The sequence below is a fragment of the Leptopilina boulardi genome, unplaced genomic scaffold, assembly GCF_019393585.1.
Source record: "Leptopilina boulardi isolate dan_hultmark-lab unplaced genomic scaffold, ZJU_Lbou_2.1 LbouV2_357, whole genome shotgun sequence".
NCBI classification, from domain to species: Eukaryota; Metazoa; Arthropoda; class Insecta; order Hymenoptera; family Figitidae; genus Leptopilina; species Leptopilina boulardi.
Window position 1 is genome coordinate 1 of NW_026137926.1, and position 21474 is coordinate 21474.

At 25.0% G+C, this 21474-nt stretch overlaps 1 protein-coding gene across 1 annotated transcript; it reads right to left on the reverse strand.

The window, feature by feature from the left end:
• Window positions 1-6: 6 nt before the first annotated feature.
• On the reverse strand, window positions 7-4337 carry LOC127286451 (uncharacterized; the record flags this gene model as incomplete). The annotated part of the gene is made up of 4 exons (XM_051312882.1): window positions 4147-4337; window positions 3973-3979; window positions 612-3833; window positions 7-539 (listed from the first exon to the last, which is right to left on the reverse strand). Coding segments are annotated over exons 1-4 (3953 nt in total), but the record flags the coding sequence as incomplete, so codon positions are not given.
• Window positions 4338-21474: the final 17137 nt, after the last annotated feature.

The window sequence follows — 21474 nt, forward strand, 5'->3', positions numbered from 1 at the left end:
ATTTACAATTCCATAGCTTCATCATTAATTTGTGTAATTTTACAATGTCCCCATGCAAGGGTATCGGTACTATTGGATAACAGAAATCTTTTATCGTCGTAAGGACTTAAAGCTATTTTTGTTTGTTTTAATGTTTGAACATTGTGAAGTTTCGATCTGATACAATATTGAGTTCGCGATTGCATTTTAACATTTCGTAAACAATATGTGTAGTCATCAAAGGTAATAGTTTTCTTTACAACCGCAGATTTCACACCTTTTGCTTTTTTAATAAAATCTTGATCTTCCACTCGCACACTGTACATTTTGCTCCGCAAGCCAACAAATTCAGTAACAATTTTTCCACTGCACTCATCTTTCATTAAACCTAAAATTTTTTTGTTGGCTTGCGGAATACCGTAAACGTTATTTACAGGGTAATCGGAAGTGTCGTATTTGTGGATATCTGCTTTCATGTCTGCGAAGATGTCACAACATTTAATTTCATAAATCAGACTGTCGGTGTCGGTATACAATAACTTACAGTTTGTTTTGTCATACTTTTTTAAAATATAATCATAGTGAAAATCGTAGATTAAAGTTTTTGAAACGTCTAAAACGGTTAAGCCAACATATAGTGGCTTGTTCATTAGAACTTCTACTTTTCTAAGTTCCACAGCAACCAAATTTTCATTGAAAATGGCCCTGCTATGGAAATTAGGTTTTGAGATTAAGGCTTCAGCTCCATATCTACCCTCCCACTTTGTCACAAGTTTAATGTCTACATGTTTTCGCACGTTCTCCATTGTTTTTCCGAATACCGCATTGTTCATTAGTTTAAATAAGTTTTTCTCGAATTCATTGTTAGCATTAGTTCTTCGCATGGTATTGAAATCAATGTAGCTTTTTAACCATGTGGATTGATTAAATTTTAAAACGCGATGAATTTTAATTAAAATAAGGCCATTGGTAATAGCTTGTTTCAATGCTCGGTAATGGAGAACGTGCTTTCTCTTCGGTAGAAGGGTAGTTAGGAGCTTCTCCTCTTTGGACCCTGGTGGCTTCGAGCGTTCAGGGCAAAACGGAAAGTCACTATGTTTATCATGTAATTCCTCGGGGTAATCTAAGTCGACTTCTAAAATGTAACCAATTGGTGCATCATCTGCAACATTAAAATCAAAATTATTGTCAACATTTTCTACCCACTCGAAGCCACCAAAGGGAAGCGACTGAATCATGGCCCAACCATATAGGTTGTTTGCATCAAAGTATACGATATAAGATGTCTCCTCACTTGCATCATATTTCTCCATGTACGGATTATTAGCTTTCGCGTATCGATTGGTGCATTGACTTACACCACCTCTTATTCCGCGTTCAATAAACATTACCATGTCGATGTCTGTGAGGAGTTCCAATCTTATATTCGTATACTTTAACATGGCATCCCATGTCAGTCCTGGCGTTGTACAATAATGCGCAGGATCAAGACCGTACGCGAGTAAACACTGATCCCTGAAATTTTCAAAAATATCCGCGAGTAACAATACATCGGTTTGCATGTACAAATACACATAATCACCAAGATTTTGACAGTTGAATTCACTCCACACATTTTGCGCATGTACATAATCATTATCTGAAATATTAGAATCATTCAAAGTGCTATAAAAATTTTCTTTTGACGGTAATTGAGTTTCATCGAGCTTTTCCCTCGAGTCAATGTACTCATAGGGAAAAACTCCTTTTCGCGTTAACAATTGAATTTTGTCGTGGCTGTAATTGGAAAAAACCGAATTAACAATTTTATATTCGTTGAGATAGGACGCTAACTTGTCCAATGATGATGCCATGAATTTAAAGGAATCAATGAATCGAAATTTGATTAAACTATTTTTAATATTTTTTGTAAAGCTGATATACTTTTCTTTGTTTATAGGAAGTAGATCAACTCTACCTTCAAACTCAGTAGCAATAGCTTTAATAATAAAATGAGCGTCATAACCGCTAAGGTTATGAAAAACAACAGGTATGGTCGGTGATTCATGGTAATTAACATTGCAATTTTGATGCGCAGCACCTCGGTACTTCCCTGTTAGATGGTTGTGGTCTCTTACTTTTACTTCACCTTGCACGATTTTTTTTTGACAAATATGACAAGTATTAGCATTTTTAAAATCAACTAATTCTTGTGAGGTTAATGCTTGCATGGGTTTAAAATTCTTTAAAATGAGCTCTGCTTTATCTGCTAAATTTTTTAACTCTTTTGAAAACCATTTAGCAGGATCTTCTTCATCTTTTGGGGATGCTTTATATGTGGACAATGAGTCATCAAAGCCACACTTTAAATAATATCCAATACTGAGCGTTTTATGATTTTGCAAAACCTCAGTATTGCATGCTTCTTGTGGTGCTTCCGCAGGAATCAAAAGACTCTCACAATCAGCATAAATGATAAAAGGCACGCGCTCCTTATTTTGATAATTCTTAAACTCAACAGTATTTTTACCTGGTTGCGGTAATCTGATCCTTGTATCATTTAATTTTTTGCATGTTTCCTCGTGTTCTGTAAGCTGCAATTTGTCTCTAAAATAATGGAGACAACGATCACAAATAAACTTTTTATTTTTCTTCTTCGACAGCTGTGATCCAACCAATCTGGATAGATCTTTTATCCAGACATAGTGGTAGTTAAAAGATCTGATTGGTAAATCATCTTCCTCTTCTGCGCTAAGACTTTCATCAATGTAATGATCTTCTATGCGTAAAAGATTAATATGATTTATTCTCTTTTGTGATGTAAGATGTAGAGGATAGACACTAAAATTTTCTTTCTTTTTCGACAAACCATAGACATTAACTGAAATATTAACGTTTTGAGACTCAAATTTTGAAATATCTTTGAGGGCAACAGGAAACTCAATTCCTAAAAAATTAAGATCACCTTCATAAGACTTATACTTTGAAACTCGTTCCGCGTTCTTTTCAACTTGATGTAAAGCAGATAAAATTGCCCATTTAAAGCATTGGTTATCACTATTTTTAATATTAACACAAGCATGTTTTTTATTAATAGAAGATGGTAAATTAATGTAGGAACTTGCGCGCATAGGGTTAAATTTGTTAATGTTAACCTCTAACCTATGAATTGAATCAAGTTTCCAGTTAGAGTCCTTCTCCTGGAATTCTTCGATTCTTTTCAAAGTTATTTGTTTAACATTAACATTGTACCAGTCATCTAACGGGGTTGTTAATAAAATTTCATCCGTTTTCGCGATAAAAGTTTTTAAGTCAGATTGTTCTTCTTTACCATTAATTAAATCTTTTTTAAATTTCGCACCCAACACAGTATAAACTTTTAAAGGACCATACTTGTTTAATGCTTTTTCAATATTTAATTTAAATAAAGCGTAGGCATCATCAAGGAACTCGTTAATATCCTTGTAATCTAAATTTATAATAGCACTGGTTTGCAAACGATTATCGAATGCTTCATCAAAATCCACCCATTTCATTCTAGCATTAGTCACTTGCACACCCGCACCACGTTTCATTAGAGCATCAAAATGGCAACGCAAGTATTCTAATTTTTGATCTAAATTCAAACATCTAGATCTTTGAGAAGTAGTTAAAGATGATCTTCGCAAAAAATTTCTAAAAATATTTTTATACCTTTGACACTTATTTTGCCATTCGAATGCGGTAATGAGCTTCTCATCAACCGCCATGGACATTGTAATAATGAGCTGCTGCTCCGCGGATTTAATAAAGTTGTCAGATTCCTGACAAATTTCAATAAATTCATCAATCTCGATTCGTTGCCGAGACTTTTTTACCGCCTTACATTTAGGCATCTTAAAAGATAAATCTAAAAAAAAATATCTAAAATAGAAAAAAACCCACCACCTCCTGAAAAGAAAAAAAAACCTAAAACTAAAACCAAAATACACACCACCTGAAATAAAAAAAAACCTAAAACTAAAACCAAAATACCCACAACCTGAAATAAAAATAATAAACGAAAAACAAAATCTGAAATAAAAAAAGAGAACCTAGAATAGAAAAAAAGCTGAAATGAAAAGCTGGAATGCTGTGGAAGTACTGCGCTAGACCTGTAAACAGAAAGCAGTGATGCTGGTGGCCCGAGCGCTGTGCTATATACCCTACTTCCCACTATGAGGCACCCCACTACCGCGCTCCCCACTACGACGCGCCCCACTACTCAAGCGACGCGCGCAACCAGGTGGGACTGCCGCTGCGCGCTCTGCTGTAGGCATGGGAGGGAGTCCCCGGCTGAGTTCACATCGATGCGGGGAGAGACGATACTCAGCATATGAACCCAGCGCTGGCAGCGGCATAGACGCAACCAGCAATGGGGATCCCTCTCGATGTTTTTTCCATACAGGTTTAGATATATACATTGAAATTTTAAACTTTAAATTAACTTTAAAATAGGTAAAATAAAATAGCGCCATCTTGCGGTGGCAGCTGAAACTAACTCGGTCGGTAATTTAAGCGGGAAATTTAAAAACCCCCACTTTAAATTAATAGAAAAAAATAATTTTTAATTTAGCGTAAAAATAAAATAGCGCCATCTTGCGGTGGCAGCTGGAACTAACTCGGTCGGTAATGTAGAACACCAAGCCACTTGAACACAAAAGTTTAAAAATTCAAATTTCCCGCCAAGGGGGGTTGAATTGGCCTGTGGCGCCATCTAGCGGTGGCAGCCGGAACTAACTCGGTCGGTAAAGTAGAACACCAAGCCACTTTAAATTAAACTTTTAAAAATTCAAATTTCCCGCCAAGGGGGGTTGAATTGGCCGGTGGCGCCATCTAACGGTGGCAGTCTGAACTATCTCGGTCGGTAAAGTAGATTTCTACATTACCGACCTCGGTCGGTAAGTGAGCCAGAACCCGCCTTGTTACACTACTTAGAAGATGTTTCGTTTTAAATTAAGAAATGTTAAAATTATTAAGTTAAAAACATTTGATTTTAATGACACTTAAAATTAGACACAATATTATAGGTTACTAACTAAAAATTGAAAAAACAACAATAAATAATAAAAAATAATAATAAAAAATTGACAAAATCAAAAAATTCTTAAAAAATTGCAAAATAATCCTTTTTCGGGTTAAAATTGCAAAATAACCCTTTTTCGGGTTAAAATTGAAAAATAACCCTTTTTCGGGTTAAAAATGAAAAAAGATGTTACATAAAAATAGTTTGTAAGATTTTCTAACAGAATATATGCAAAGTATTTTGATTTATTTGAAAATAATTGAAAATAGATTTTTCAAGGACGGTGTCGAGGTCACTGGGTCGGTGTCGTTTTTCGAAATTTGTTAACTTAATATAATAGAAGATGTTTCGTTTTAAATTAAGAAATGTTAAAATTATTAAGTTAAAAACATTTGATTTTAATGACACTTAAAATTAGACACAATATTATAGGTTACTAACTAAAAATTGAAAAAACGACAATAAATAATAAAAAATAATAATAAAAAAATGACAAAATCAAAAAATTCTTAAAAAATTGCAAAATAATCCTTTTTCGGGTTAAAATTGCAAAATAACCCTTTTTCTGGTTAAAATTGAAAAATAACCCTTTTTCGGGTTAAAAATGAAAAAAGATGTTACATAAAAACAGTTTGTAAGATTTTCTAACAGCATATATGCAAAGTATTTTGATTTATTTGAAAATAATTGAAAATAGATATTTCAAGGACGGTGTCGAGGTCATGGGGTCGGTGTCGTTTTTCGAAATTTGTTAACTTAATATAATAGAAGATGTTTCGTTTTAAATTAAGAAATGTTAAAATTATTAAGTTAAAAACATTTCATTTTAATGACACTTAAAATTAGACACAATATTATAGGTTACTAACTAAAAATTGAAAAAACAACAATAAATAATAAAAAATAATAATGAAAAATTGAAAAAATCAAAAAATTCTTAAAAAATTGCAAAATAACCCTATTTCGGGTTAAAATTGAAAAAAGATGTTACATAAAAAAAGTTTGTAAGATTTTCTAACAGCATATATGCAAAGTATTTTGATTTATTTGAAAATAATTGAAAATAGATTTTTCAACGACGGTGTCGAGGTCACGGGGTCGGTGTCGTTTTTCGAAATTTGTTAACTTAATATAATAGAAGATGTTTCGTTTTAAATTAAGAAATGTTAAAATTATTAAGTTAAAAACATTTGATTTTAATGACACTTAAAATTAGACACAATATTATAGGTTACTAACTAAAAATTGAAAAAACAACAATAAATAATAAAAAATAATAATAAAAAATTGACAAAATCAAAAAATTCTTAAAAAATTGCAAAATAATCCTTTTTCTGGTTAAAATTGCAAAATAACCCTTTTTCGGGTTAAAATTGAAAAATAACCCTTTTTCGGGTTATAAATGGAAAAAGATGTTACATAAAAATAGTTTGTAATATTTTCTAACAGCATATATGCAAAGTATTTTGATTTATTTGAAAATAATTGAAAATAGATTTTTCAAAGACGGTGTCGAGGTCACGGGGTCGGTGTCGTTTTTCGAAATTTGTTAACTTAATATAATAGAAGATGTTTCGTTTTAAATTAAGAAATGTTAAAATTATTAAGTTAAAAACATTTCATTTTAATGACACTTAAAATTAGACACAATATTATAGGTTACTAACTAAAAATTGAAAAAACAACAATAAATAATAAAAAATAATAATAAAAAATTGAAAAAATCAAAAAATTCTTAACAAATTGCAAAATAACCGTTTTTTGGGTTAAAATTGAAAAAAGATGTTATATAAAAATAGTTTGTAAGATTTTCTAACAGCATATATCCAAAGTATTTTGATTTATTTGAAAATAATTGAAAATAGATTTCTCAAGGACGGTGTCGAGGTCACGGGGTCGGTGTCGTTTTTCGAAATTTGTTAACTTAATATAATAGAAGATGTTTCGTTTTAAATTAAGAAATGTTAAAATTATTAAGTTAAAAACATTTGATTTTAATGACACTTAAAATTAGACACAATATTATAGGTTACTAACTAAAAATTGAAAAAACAACAATAAATAATAAAAAATAATAATAAAAAATTGACAAAATCAAAAATTTCTTAAAAAATTGCAAAATAATCCTTTTTCGGGTTAAAATTGCAAAATAACCCTTTTTCGGGTTAAAATTGAAAAATAACCCTTTTTCGGGTTATAAATGAAAAAAGATGTTACATAAAAATAGTTTGTAAGATTTTCTAACAGCATATATGCAAAGTATTTTGATTTATTTGAAAATAATTGAAAATAGATTTTTCAAAGACGGTGTCGAGGTCACGGGGTCGGTGTCGTTTTTCGAAATTTGTTAACTTAATATAATAGAAGATGTTTCGTTTTAAATTAAGAAATGTTAAAATTATTAAGTTAAAAACATTTGATTTTAATGACACTTAAAATTAGACACAATATTATAGGTTACTAACTAAAAATTGAAAAAACAACAATAAATAATAAAAAATAATAATAAAAAATTGAAAAAATCAAAAAATTCTTAACAAATTGCAAAATAACCGTTTTTTGGGTTAAAATTATAAAAAGATGTTATATAAAAATAGTTTGTAAGATTTTCTAACAGCATATATCCAAAGTATTTTGATTTATTTGAAAATAATTGAAAATAGATTTCTCAAGGACGGTGTCGAGGTCACGGGGTCGGTGTCGTTTTTCGAAATTTGTTAACTTAATATAATAGAAGATGTTTCGTTTTAAATTAAGAAATGTTAAAATTATTAAGTTAAAAACATTTGATTTTAATGACACTTAAAATTAGACACAATATTATAGGTTACTAACTAAAAATTGAAAAAACAACAATAAATAATAAAAAATAATAATAAAAAATTGACAAAATCAAAAAATTCTTAAAAAATTGCAAAATAATCCTTTTTCGGGTTAAAATTGCAAAATAACCCTTTTTCGGGTTAAAATTGAAAAATAACCCTTTTTCGGGTTAAAAATGAAAAAAGATGTTACATAAAAATAGTTTGTAAGATTTTCTAACAGCATATATGCAAAGTATTTTGATTTATTTGAAAATAATTGAAAATAGATTTTTCAAGGACGGTGTCGAGGTCACGGGGTCGGTGTCGTTTTTCGAAATTTGTTAACTTAATATAATAGAAGATGTTTCGTTTTAAATTAAGAAATGTTAAAATTATTAAGTTAAAAACATTTGATTTTAATGACACTTAAAATTAGACACAATATTATAGGTTACTAACTAAAAATTGAAAAAACAACAATAAATAATAAAAAATAATAATAAAAAATTGACAAAATCAAAAAATTCTTAAAAAATTGCAAAATAACCCTTTTTTGGGTTAAAATTGAAAAATAACCCTTTTTCGGGTTAAAATTGAAAAAAGATGTTACATAAAAATAGTTTGTAAGATTTTCTAACAGCATATATGCAAAGTATTTTGATTTATTTGAAAATAATTGAAAATATATTTTTCAAGGACGCTGTCGAGGTCACGGGGTCGGTGTCGTTTTTCGAAATTTGTTAACTTAATATAATAGAAGATGTTTCGTTTTAAATTAAGAAATGTTAAAATTATTAAGTTAAAAACATTTGATTTTAATGACACTTAAAATTACAAACAATATTATAGGTTACTAACTAAAAATTGAAAAAATAACAATAAATAATAAAAAATAATAATAAAAAATTTAAAAAATCAAAAAATTCTTAAAAAATAGCAAAATAACCCTTTTTCTGGTTAAAATTGAAAAATAACCCTTTTTCGGGTTAAATTAAAAAAAGATGTTACATAAAAATAGTTTGTAAGATTTTCTAACAGCATATATCCAAAGTATTTTGATTTATTTGAAAATAATTGAAAATAGATTTTTCAAGGACGGTGTCGTTTTTCGAAATTTGTTAACTTAATATAATAGAAGATGTTTCGTTTTAAATTAAGAAATGTTAAAGTTATTAATTTAAAAACATTTGATTTTAATGACACTTAAAATTAGACACAATATTATAGGTTACTAACTAAAAATTGAAAAAACAACAATAAATAATAAAAAATAATAATAAAAAATTGAAAAAATCAAAAAATTCTTAAAAAATAGCAAAATAACCCTTTTTCGGGTTAAAATTGAAAAATAACCCTTTTTCGGGTTAAATTAAAAAAAGATGTTACATAAAAATAGTTTGTAAGATTTTCTAACAGCATATATCCAAAGTATTTTGATTTATTTGAAAATAATTGAAAATAGATTTTTCCAGGACGGTGTCGTTTTTCGAAATTTGTTAACTTAATATAATAGAAGATGTTTCGTTTTAAATTAAGAAATGTTAAAGTTATTAAGTTAAAAACATTTGATTTTAATGACACTTAAAATTAGACACAATATTATAGGTTACTAACTAAAAATTGAAAAAACAACAATAAATAATAAAAAATAATAAAAAAAAATTGAAAAAATCAAAAAATTCTTAAAAAATAGCAAAATAACCCTTTTTCGGGTTAAAATTGAAAAATAACTCTTTTTCGGGTTAAATTAAAAAAAGATGTTACATAAAAATAGTTTGTAAGATTTTCTAACAGCATATATGCAAAGTATTTTGATTTATTTGAAAATAATTGAAAATAGATTTCTCAAGGACGGTGTCGAGGTCACGGGGTCGGTGTCGTATTTCGAAATTTGTTAACTTAATATAATAGAAGATGTTTCGTTTTAAATTAAGAAATGTTAAAATTATTAAGTTAAAAACATTTGATTTTAATGACACTTAAAATTAGACACAATATTATAGGTTACTAACTAAAAATTGAAAAAACAACAATAAATAATAAAAAATAATAATAAAAAATTTAAAAAATCAAAAAATTCTTAAAAAATAGCAAAATAACCCTTTTTCGGGTTAAAATTGAAAAATAACCCTTTTTCGGGTTAAATTAAAAAAAGATGTTACATAAAAATAGTTTGTAAGATTTTCTAACAGCATATATCCAAAGTATTTTGATTTATTTGAAAATAATTGAAAATAGATTTTTCAAGGACGGTGTCGTTTTTCGAAATTTGTTAACTTAATATAATAGAAGATGTTTCGTTTTAAATTAAGAAATGTTAAAATTATTAAGTTAAAAACATTTGATTTTAATGACACTTAAAATTAGACACAATATTATAGGTTACTAACTAAAAATTGAAAAAACAACAATAAATAATAAAAAATAATAATAAAAAATTGAAAAAATCAAAAAATTCTTAACAAATTGCAAAATAACCCTTTTTTGGGTTAAAATTGAAAAAAGATGTTACATAAAAATAGTTTGTAAGATTTTCTAACAGCATATATGCAAAGTATTTTGATTTATTTGAAAATAATTGAAAATAGATTTTTCAAGGACGGTGTCGAGGTCACGGGGTCGGTGTCGTATTTCGAAATTTGTTAACTTAATATAATAGAAGATGTTTCGTTTTAAATTAAGAAATGTTAAAATTATTAAGTTTAAAACATTTGATTTTAATGACACTTAAAATTAGACACAATATTATAGGTTACTAACTAAAAATTGAAAAAACAACAATAAATAATAAAAAATAATAATAAAAAATTTAAAAAATCAAAAAATTCTTAAAAAATAGCAAAATAACCCTTTTTCGGGTTAAAATTGAAAAATAACTCTTTTTCGGGTTAAATTAAAAAAAGATGTTACATAAAAATAGTTTGTAAGATTTTCTAACAGCATATATGCAAAGTATTTTGATTTATTTGAAAATAATTGAAAATAGATTTTTCAAGGACGGTGTCGAGGTCACGGGGTCGGTGTCGTTATACGAAATTTGTTAACTTAATATAATAGAAGATGTTTCGTTTTAAATTAAGAAATGTTAAAATTATTAAGTTAAAAACATTTGATTTTAATGACACTTAAAATTAGACACAATATTATAGGTTACTAACTAAAAATTGAAAAAACAACAATAAATAATAAAAAATAATAATAAAAAATTGACAAAATCAAAAAATTCTTAAAAAATTGCAAAATAATCCTTTTTCGGGTTAAAATTGCAAAATAACCCTTTTTCGGGTTAAAATTGAAAAATAACCCTTTTTCGGGTTATTAATGAAAAAAGATGTTACATAAAAATAGTTTGTAAGATTTTCTAACAGCATATTTGCAAAGTATTTTGATTTATTTGAAAATAATTGAAAATAGATTTTTCAAGGACGCTGTCGAGGTCACGGGGTCGGTGTCGTTTTTCGAAATTTGTTAACTTAATATAATAGAAGATGTTTCGTTTTAAATTAAGAAATGTTAAAATTATTAAGTTAAAAACATTTGATTCTAATGACACTTAAAATTAGAAACAATATTATAGGTTACTAACTAAAAATTGAAAATACAACAATAAATAATAAAAAATAATAATAAAAAATTGAAAAAATCAAAAAATTCTTAAAAAATTGCAAAATAACCCTTTTTTGGGTTAAAATTGAAAACAACCCTTTTTCGGGTTAAAATTGAAAAAAGATGTTACATAAAAATAGTTTGTAAGATTTTCTAACAGCATATATGCAAAGTATTTTGATTTATTTGAAAATAATTGAAAATAGATTTTTCAAGGACGGTGTCGAGGTCACGGGGTCGGTGTCGTTTTTCGAAATTTGTTAACTTAATATAATAGAAGATGTTTCGTTTTAAATTAAGAAATGTTAAAATTATTAAGTTAAAAACATTTGATTTTAATGACACTTAAAATTAGACACAATATTATAGGTTACTAACTAAAAATTGAAAAAATAACAATAAATAATAAAAAATAATAATAAAAAATTTAAAAAATCAAAAAATTCTTAAAAAATTGCAAAATAACCCTTTTTCGGGTTAAAATTGAAAAAAGATGTTACATAAAAATAGTTTGTAAGATTTTCTAACAGCATATATGCAAAGTATTTTGATTTATTTGAAAATAATTGAAAATAGATTTTTCAAGGACGGTGTCGAGGTCACGGGGTCGGTGTCGTTTTTCGAAATTTGTTAACTTAATATAATAGAAGATGTTTCGTTTTAAATTAAGAAATGTTAAAATTATTAAGTTAAAAACATTTGATTTTAATGACACTTAAAATTAGACACAATATTATAGGTTACTAACTAAAAATTGAAAAAACAACAATAAATAATAAAAAATTGAAAAAATCAAAAAATTCTTAACAAATTGCAAAATAACCCTTTTTCGGGTTAAAATTGAAAAAAGATGTTACATAAAAATAGTTTGTAAGATTTTCTAACAGCATATATGCAAAGTATTTTGATTTATTTGAAAATAATTGAAAATAGATTTTTCAAGGACGGTGTCGAGGTCACGGGGTCGGTGTCGTTTTTCGAAATTTGTTAACTTAATATAATAGAAGATGTTTCGTTTTAAATTAAGAAATGTTAAAATTATTAAGTTAAAAACATTTGATTTTAATGACACTTAAAATTAGACACAATATTATAGGTTACTAACTAAAAATTGAAAAAACAACAATAAATAATAAAAAATAATAATAAAAAAATGACAAAATCAAAAAATTCTTAAAAAATTGCAAAATAATCCTTTTTCGGGTTAAAATTGCAAAATAAACCTTTTTCGGGTTAAAATTGAAAAATAACCCTTTTTCGGGTTAAAATGAAAAAAGATGTTACATAAAAATAGTTTGTAAGATTTTCTAACAGCATATATGCAAAGTATTTTGATTTATTTGAAAATAATTGAAAATAGATTTTTCAAGGACGGTGTCGAGGTCACGGGGTCGGTGTCGTTTTTCGAAATTTGTTAACTTAATATAATAGAAGATGTTTCGTTTTAAATTAAGAAATGTTAAAATTATTAAGTTAAAAACATTTGATTTTAATGACACTTAAAATTAGACACAATATTATAGGTTACTAACTAAAAATTGAAAATACAACAATAAATAATAAAAAATAATAATAAAAAATTGAAAAAATCAAAAAATTCTTAAAAAATTGCAAAATAAACCTTTTTTGGGTTAAAATTGAAAAATAACCCTTTTTCGGGTTAAAATAGAAAAAAGATGTTACATAAAAATAGTTTGTAAGATTTTCTAACAGCATATATGCAAAGTATTTTGATTTATTTGAAAATAATTGAAAATAGATTTTTCAAGGACGGTGTCGAGGTCACGGGGTCGGTGTCGTTTTTCGAAATTTGTTAACTTAATATAATAGAAGATGTTTCGTTTTAAATTAAGAAATGTTAAAATTATTAAGTTAAAAACATTTGATTTTAATGACACTTAAAATTAGACACAATATTATAGGTTACTAACTAAAAATTGAAAAAACAACAATAAATAATAAAAAATAATAATAAAAAATTGAAAAAATCAAAATTTCTTAAAAAATTGCAAAATAACCCTTTTTCGGGTTAAAATTGAAAAAAGATGTTACATAAAAATAGTTTGTAAGATTTTCTAACAGCATATATGCAAAGTATTTTGATTTATTTGAAAATAATTGAAAATAGATTTTTCAAGGACGGTGTCGAGGTCACGGGGTCGGTGTCGTTTTTCGAAATTTGTTAACTTAATATAATAGAAGATGTTTCGTTTTAAATTAAGAAATGTTAAAATTATTAAGTTAAAAACATTTGATTTTAATGACACTTAAAATTAGACACAATATTATAGGTTACTAACTAAAAATTGAAAAAATAACAATAAATAATAAAAAATAATAATAAAAAATTGAAAAAATCAAAAAATTCTTAAAAAATAGCAAAATAACCCTTTTTCGGGTTAAAATTGAAAAATAACCCTTTTTCGGGTTAAATTAAAAAAGATGTTACATAAAAATAGTTTGTAAGATTTTCTAACAGCATATATGCAAAGTATTTTGATTTATTTGAAAATAATTGAAAATAGATTTTTCAAGGACGGTGTCGAGGTCACGGGGTCGGTGTCGTTTTTCGAAATTTGTTAACTTAATATAATAGAAGATGTTTCGTTTTAAATTAAGAAATGTTAAAATTATTAAGTTAAAAACATTTGATTTTAATGACACTTAAAATTAGACACAATATTATAGGTTACTAACTAAAAATTGAAAAAACAACAATAAATAATAAAAAATAATAATAAAAAATTGAAAAAATCAAAAATTTCTTAAAAAATTGCAAAATAACCCTTTTTCGGGTTAAAATTGAAAAAAGATGTTACATAAAAATAGTTTGTAAGATTTTCTAACAGCATATATGCAAAGTATTTTGATTTATTTGAAAATAATTGAAAATAGATTTTTCAAGGACGGTGTCGAGGTCACGGGGTCGGTGTCGTTTTTCGAAATTTGTTAACTTAATATAATAGAAGATGTTTCGTTTTAAATTAAGAAATGTTAAAATTATTAAGTTAAAAACATTTGATTTTAATGACACTTAAAATTAGACACAATATTATAGGTTACTAACTAAAAATTGAAAAAACAACAATAAACAATAAAAAATAATAATAAAAAATTGCAAAATAACCCTTTTTCGGGTTAAAATTGAAAAATAACCCTTTTTCGGGTTAAATTAAAAAAAGATGTTACATAAAAATAGTTTGTAAGATTTTCTAACAGCATATATGCAAAGTATTTTGATTTATTTGAAAATAATTGAAAATAGATTTTTCAAGGACGGTGTCGAGGTCACGGGGTCGGTGTCGTTTTTCGAAATTTGTTAACTTAATATAATAGAAGATGTTTCGTTTTAAATTAAGAAATGTTAAAATTATTAAGTTAAAAACATTTGATTTTAATGACACTTAAAATTAGACACAATATTATAGGTTACTAACTAAAAATTGAAAAAACAACAATAAATAATAAAAAATAATAATAAAAAATTGAAAAAATCAAAAATTTCTTAAAAAATTGCAAAATAACCCTTTTTCGGGTTAAAATTGAAAAAAGATGTTACATAAAAATAGTTTGTAAGATTTTCTAACAGCATATATGCAAAGTATTTTGATTTATTTGAAAATAATTGAAAATAGATTTTTCAAGGACGGTGTCGAGGTCACGGGGTCGGTGTCGTTTTTCGAAATTTGTTAACTTAATATAATAGAAGATGTTTCGTTTTAAATTAAGAAATGTTAAAATTATTAAGTTAAAAACATTTGATTTTAATGACACTTAAAATTAGACACAATATTATAGGTTACTAACTAAAAATTGAAAAAACAACAATAAATAATAAAAAATAATAATAAAAAATTGAAAAAATCAAAAAATTCTTAAAAAATTGCAAAATAACCCTTTTTCGGGTTAAAATTGAAAAATAACCCTTTTTCGGGTTAAATTAAAAAAAGATGTTACATAAAAATAGTTTGTAAGATTTTCTAACAGCATATATGCAAAGTATTTTGATTTATTTGAAAATAATTGAAAATAGATTTTTCAAGGACGGTGTCGAGGTCACGGGGTCGGTGTCGTTTTTCGAAATTTGTTAACTTAATATAATAGAAGATGTTTCGTTTTAAATTAAGAAATGTTAAAATTATTAAGTTAAAAACATTTGATTTTAATGACACTTAAAATTAGACACAATATTATAGGTTACTAACTAAAAATTGAAAAAACAACAATAAATAATAAAAAATAATAATAAAAAATTTAAAAAATCAAAAAATTCTTAAAAAATAGCAAAATAACCCTTTTTCGGGTTAAATTAAAAAAAGATGTTACATAAAAATAGTTTGTAAGATTTTCTAACAGCATATATGCAAAGTATTTTGATTTATTTGAAAATAATTGAAAATAGATTTTTCAAGGACGGTGTCGAGGTCACGGGGTCGGTGTCGTTTTTCGAAATTTGTTAACTTAATATAATAGAAGATGTTTCGTTTTAAATTAAGAAATGTTAAAATTATTAAGTTAAAAACATTTGATTTTAATGACACTTAAAATTAGACACAATATTATAGGTTACTAACTAAAAATTGAAAAAACAACAATAAATAATAAAAAATAATAATAAAAAATTGAAAAAATCAAAAAATTCTTAAAAAATTGCAAAATAACCTTTTTGGTTAAAATTGCAAAATAACCCTTTTTCGGGTTAAAATTGAAAAATAACCCTTTTTCGGGTTAAATTAAAAAAGATGTTACATAAAAATAGTTTGTAAGATTTTCTAACAGCATATATGCAAAGTATTTTGATTTATTTGAAAATAATTGAAAATAGATTTTTCAAGGACGGTGTCGAGGTCACGGGGTCGGTGTCGTTTTTCGAAATTTGTTAACTTAATATAATAGAAGATGTTTCGTTTTAAATTAAGAAATGTTAAAATTATTAAGTTAAAAACATTTGATTTTAATGACACTTAAAATTAGACACAATATTATAGGTTACTAACTAAAAATTGAAAAAACAACAATAAATAATAAAAAATAATAATAAAAAATTTAAAAAATCAAAAAATTCTTAAAAAATAGCAAAATAACCCTTTTTCGGGTTAAATTAAAAAAAGATGTTACATAAAAATAGTTTGTAAGATTTTCTAACAGCATATATGCAAAGTATTTTGATTTATTTGAAAATAATTGAAAATAGATTTTTCAAGGACGGTGTCGAGGTCACGGGGTCGGTGTCGTTTTTCGAAATTTGTTAACTTAATATAATAGAAGATGTTTCGTTTTAAATTAAGAAATGTTAAAATTATTAAGTTAAAAACATTTGATTTTAATGACACTTAAAATTAGACACAATATTATAGGTTACTAACTAAAAATTGAAAAAACTACAATAAATAATAAAAAATAATAATAAAAAATTGAAAAAATCAAAAAATTCTTAAAAAATTGCAAAATAACCCTTTTTCGGGTTAAAATTGAAAAAAAGATGTTACATAAAAATAGTTTGTAAGATTTTCTAACAGCATATATGCAAAGTATTTTGATTTATTTGAAAATAATTGAAAATAGATTTTTCAAGGACGGTGTCGAGGTCACGGGGTCGGTGTCGTTTTTCGAAATTTGTTAACTTAATATAATAGAAGATGTTTCGTTTTAAATTAAGAAATGTTAAAATTATTAAGTTAAAAACATTTGATTTTAATGACACTTAAAATTAGACACAATATTATAGGTTACTAACTAAAAATTGAAAAAACAACAATAAATAATAAAAAATAATAATAAAAAATTGAAAAACAAAAAATTCTTAAAAAATTGCAAAATAACCTTTTTCGGGTTAAAATTGCAAAATAACCCTTTTTCGGGTTAAAATTGAAAAATAACCCTTTTTCGGGTTAAATTAAAAAAAGATGTTACATAAAAATAGTTTGTAAGATTTTCTAACAGCATATATGCAAAGTATTTTGATTTATTTGAAAATAATTGAAAATAGATTTTTCAAGGACGGTGTCGAGGTCACGGGGTCGGTGTCGTTTTTCGAAATTTGTTAACTTAATATAATAGAAGATGTTTCGTTTTAAATTAAGAAATGTTAAAATTATTAAGTTAAAAACATTTGATTTTAATGACACTTAAAATTAGACACAATATTATAGGTTACTAACTAAAAATTGAAAAAACAACAATAAATAATAAAAAATAATAATAAAAAATTTTAAAAATCAAAAAATTCTTAAAAAATTGCAAAATAACCCTTTTTCGGGTTAAATTAAAAAAGATGTTACATAAAAATAGTTTGTAAGGTTTTCTAACAGCATATATGCAAAGTATTTTGATTTATTTGAAAATAATTGAAAATAGATTTTTCAAGGACGGTGTCGAGGTCGCGGGGTCGGTGTCGTTTTTCGAAATTTGTTAACTTAATATAATAGAAGATATTTCGTTTTAAATTAAGAAATGTTAAAATTATTAAGTTAAAAACATTTGATTTTAATGACACTTAAAATTAGACACAATATTATAGGTTACTAACTAAAAATTGAAAAAACAACAATAAACAATAAAAAATAATAATAAAAAATTGAAAAAATCAAAATTTTTAAAAAAATTGCACAATAACCCTTTTTCGGGTTAAAATTGAAAAAAGATGTTACATAAAAATAGTTTGTAAGATTTTCTAACAGCATATATGCAAAGTATTTTGATTTATTTGAAAATAATTGAAAATAGATTTTTCAAGGACGGTGTCGAGGTCACGGGGTCGGTGTCGTTTTTCGAAATTTGTTAACTTAATATAATAGAAGATGTTTCGTTTTAAATTAAGAAATGTTAAAATTATTAAGTTAAAAACATTTGATTTTAATGACACTTAAAATTAGACACAATATTATAGGTTACTAACTAAAAATTGAAAAAACAACAATAAATAATAAAAAATAATAATAAAAAATTGAAAAAATCAAAAAATTCTTAAAAAATTGCAAAATAACCCTTTTTGGGTTAAAATTGAAAAATAACCCTTTTTCGGGTTAAAATAGAAAAAAGATGTTACATAAAAATAGTTTGTAAGATTTTCTAACAGCATATATGCAAAGTATTTTGATTTATTTGAAAATAATTGAAAATAGATTTTTCAAGGACGGTGTCGAGGTCACGGGGTCGGTGTCGTTTTTCGAAATTTGTTAACTTAATATAATAGAAGATGTTTCGTTTTAAATTAAGAAATGTTAAAATTATTAAGTTAAAAACATTTGATTTTAATGACACTTAAAATTAGACACAATATTATAGGTTACTAACTAAAAATTGAAAAAATAACAATAAATAATAAAAAATAATAATAAAAAATTTTAAAAATCAAAAAATTCTTAAAAAAAATAGCAAAATAACCCTTTTTCGGGGTAAAATTGAAAAATAACCCTTTTTCGGGTTAAATTAAAAAAAGATGTTACATAAAAATAGTTTGTAAGATTTTCTAACAGCATATATGCAAAGTATTTTGATTTATTTGAAAATAATTGAAAATAGATTTTTCAAGGACGGTGTCGAGGTCACGGGGTCGGTGTCGTTTTTCGAAATTTGTTAACTTAATATAATAGAAGATGTTTCGTTTTAAATTAAGAAATGTTAAAATTATTAAGTTAAAAACATTTGATTTTAATGACACTTAAAATTAGACACAATATTATAGGTTACTAACTAAAAATTGAAAAAACAACAATAAATAATAAAAAATAATAATAAAAAATTGAAAAAATCAAAAAATTCTTAAAAAATTGCAAAATAAACCTTTTTGGGTTAAAATTGAAAAATAACCCTTTTTCGGGTTAAAATTAGAAAAAAGATGTTACATAAAAATAGTTTGTAAGATTTTCTAACAGCATATATGCAAAGTATTTTGATTTATTTGAAAATAATTGAAAATAGATTTTTCAAGGACGGTGTCGAGGTCACGGGGTCGGTGTCGTTTTTCGAAATTTGTTAACTTAATATAATAGAAGATGTTTCGTTTTAAATTAAGAAATGTTAAAATTATTAAGTTAAAAACATTTGATTTTAATGACACTTAAAATTAGACACAATATTATAGGTTACTAACTAAAAATTGAAAAAACAACAATAAATAATAAAAAATAATAATAAAAAATTGTAAAAATCAAAAAATTCTTAAAAAAATTGCAAAATAACCCTTTTTCGGGTTAAAATTGAAAAATAACCCTTTTTCGGGTTAAATTAAAAAAAGATGTTACATAAAAATAGTTTGTAAGATTTTCTAACAGCATATATGCAAAGTATTTTGATTTATTTGAAAATAATTGAAAATAGATTTTTCAAGGACGGTGTCGAGGTCACGGGGTCGGTGTCGTTTTTCGAAATTTGTTAACTTAATATAATAGAAGATGTTTCGTTTTAAATTAAGAAATGTTAAAATTATTAAGTTAAAAACATTTGATTTTAATGACACTTAAAATTAGACACAATATTATAGGTTACTAACTAAAAATTGAAAAAACAACAATAAATAATAAAAAATAATAATAAAAAATTGAAAAAATCAAAAATTTCTTAAAAAATTGCAAAATAACCCTTTTTCGGGTTAAAATTGAAAAAAGATGTTACATAAAAATAGTTTGTAAGATTTTCTAACAGCATATATGCAAAGTATTTTGATTTATTTGAAAATAATTGAAAATAGATTTTTCAAGGACGGTGTCGAGGTCACGGGGTCGGTGTCGTTTTTCGAAATTTGTTAACTTAATATAATAGAAGATGTTTCGTTTTAAATTAAGAAATGTTAAAATTATTAAGTTAAAAACATTTGATTTTAATGACACTTAAAATTAGACACAATATTATAGGTTACTAACTAAAAATTGAAAAAACAACAATAAATAATAAAAAATAATAATAAAAAATTGAAAAACAAAAAATTCTTAAAAAATTGCAAAATAATCCTTTTTCGGGTTAAAATTGCAAAATAACCCTTTTTCGGGTTAAAATAGAAAAATAACCCTTTTTCGGGTTAAATTAAAAAAAGATGTTACATAAAAATAGTTTGTAAGATTTTCTAACAGCATATATGCAAAGTATTTTGATTTATTTGAAAATAATTGAAAATAGATTTTTCAAGGACGGTGTCGAGGTCACGGGGTCGGTGTCGTTTTTCGAAATTTGTTAACTTAATATAATAGAAGATGTTTCGTTTTAAATTAAGAAATGTTAAAATTATTAAGTTAAAAACATTTGATTTTAATGACACTTAAAATTAGACACAATATTATAGGTTACTAACTAAAAATTGAAAAAATAACAATAAATAATAAAAAATAATAATAAAAAATTTTAAAAATCAAAAAATTCTTAAAAAATAGCAAAATAACCCTTTTTCGGGTTAAATTAAAAAAAGATGTTACATAAAAATAGTTTGTAAGATTTTCTAACAGCATATATGCAAAGTATTTTGATTTATTTGAAAATAATTGAAAATAGATTTTTCAAGGACGGTGTCGAGGTCGCGGGGTCGGTGTCGTTTTTCGAAATTTGTTAACTTAATATAATAGAAGATGTTTCGTTTTAAATTAAGAAATGTTAAAATTATTAAGTTAAAAACATTTGATTTTAATGACACTTAAAATTAGACACAATATTATAGGTTACTAACTAAAAATTGAAAAAACAACAATAAATAATAAAAAATAATAATAAAAAATTGAAAAAATCAAAATTTTTAAAAAAATTGCACAATAACCCTTTTTCGGGTTAAAATTGAAAAATAACCCTTTTTCGGGTTAAAATTGAAAAAAGATGTTACATAAAAATAGTTTGTAAGATTTTCTAACAGCATATATGCAAAGTATTTTGATTTATTTGAAAATAATTGAAAATAGATTTTTCAAGGACGGTGTCGAGGTCACGGGGTCGGTGTCGTTTTTCGAAATTTGTTAACTTAATATAATAGAAGATGTTTCGTTTTAAATTAAGAAATGTTAAAATTATTAAGTTAAAAACATTTGATTTTAATGACACTTAAAATTAGACACAATATTATAGGTTACTAACTAAAAA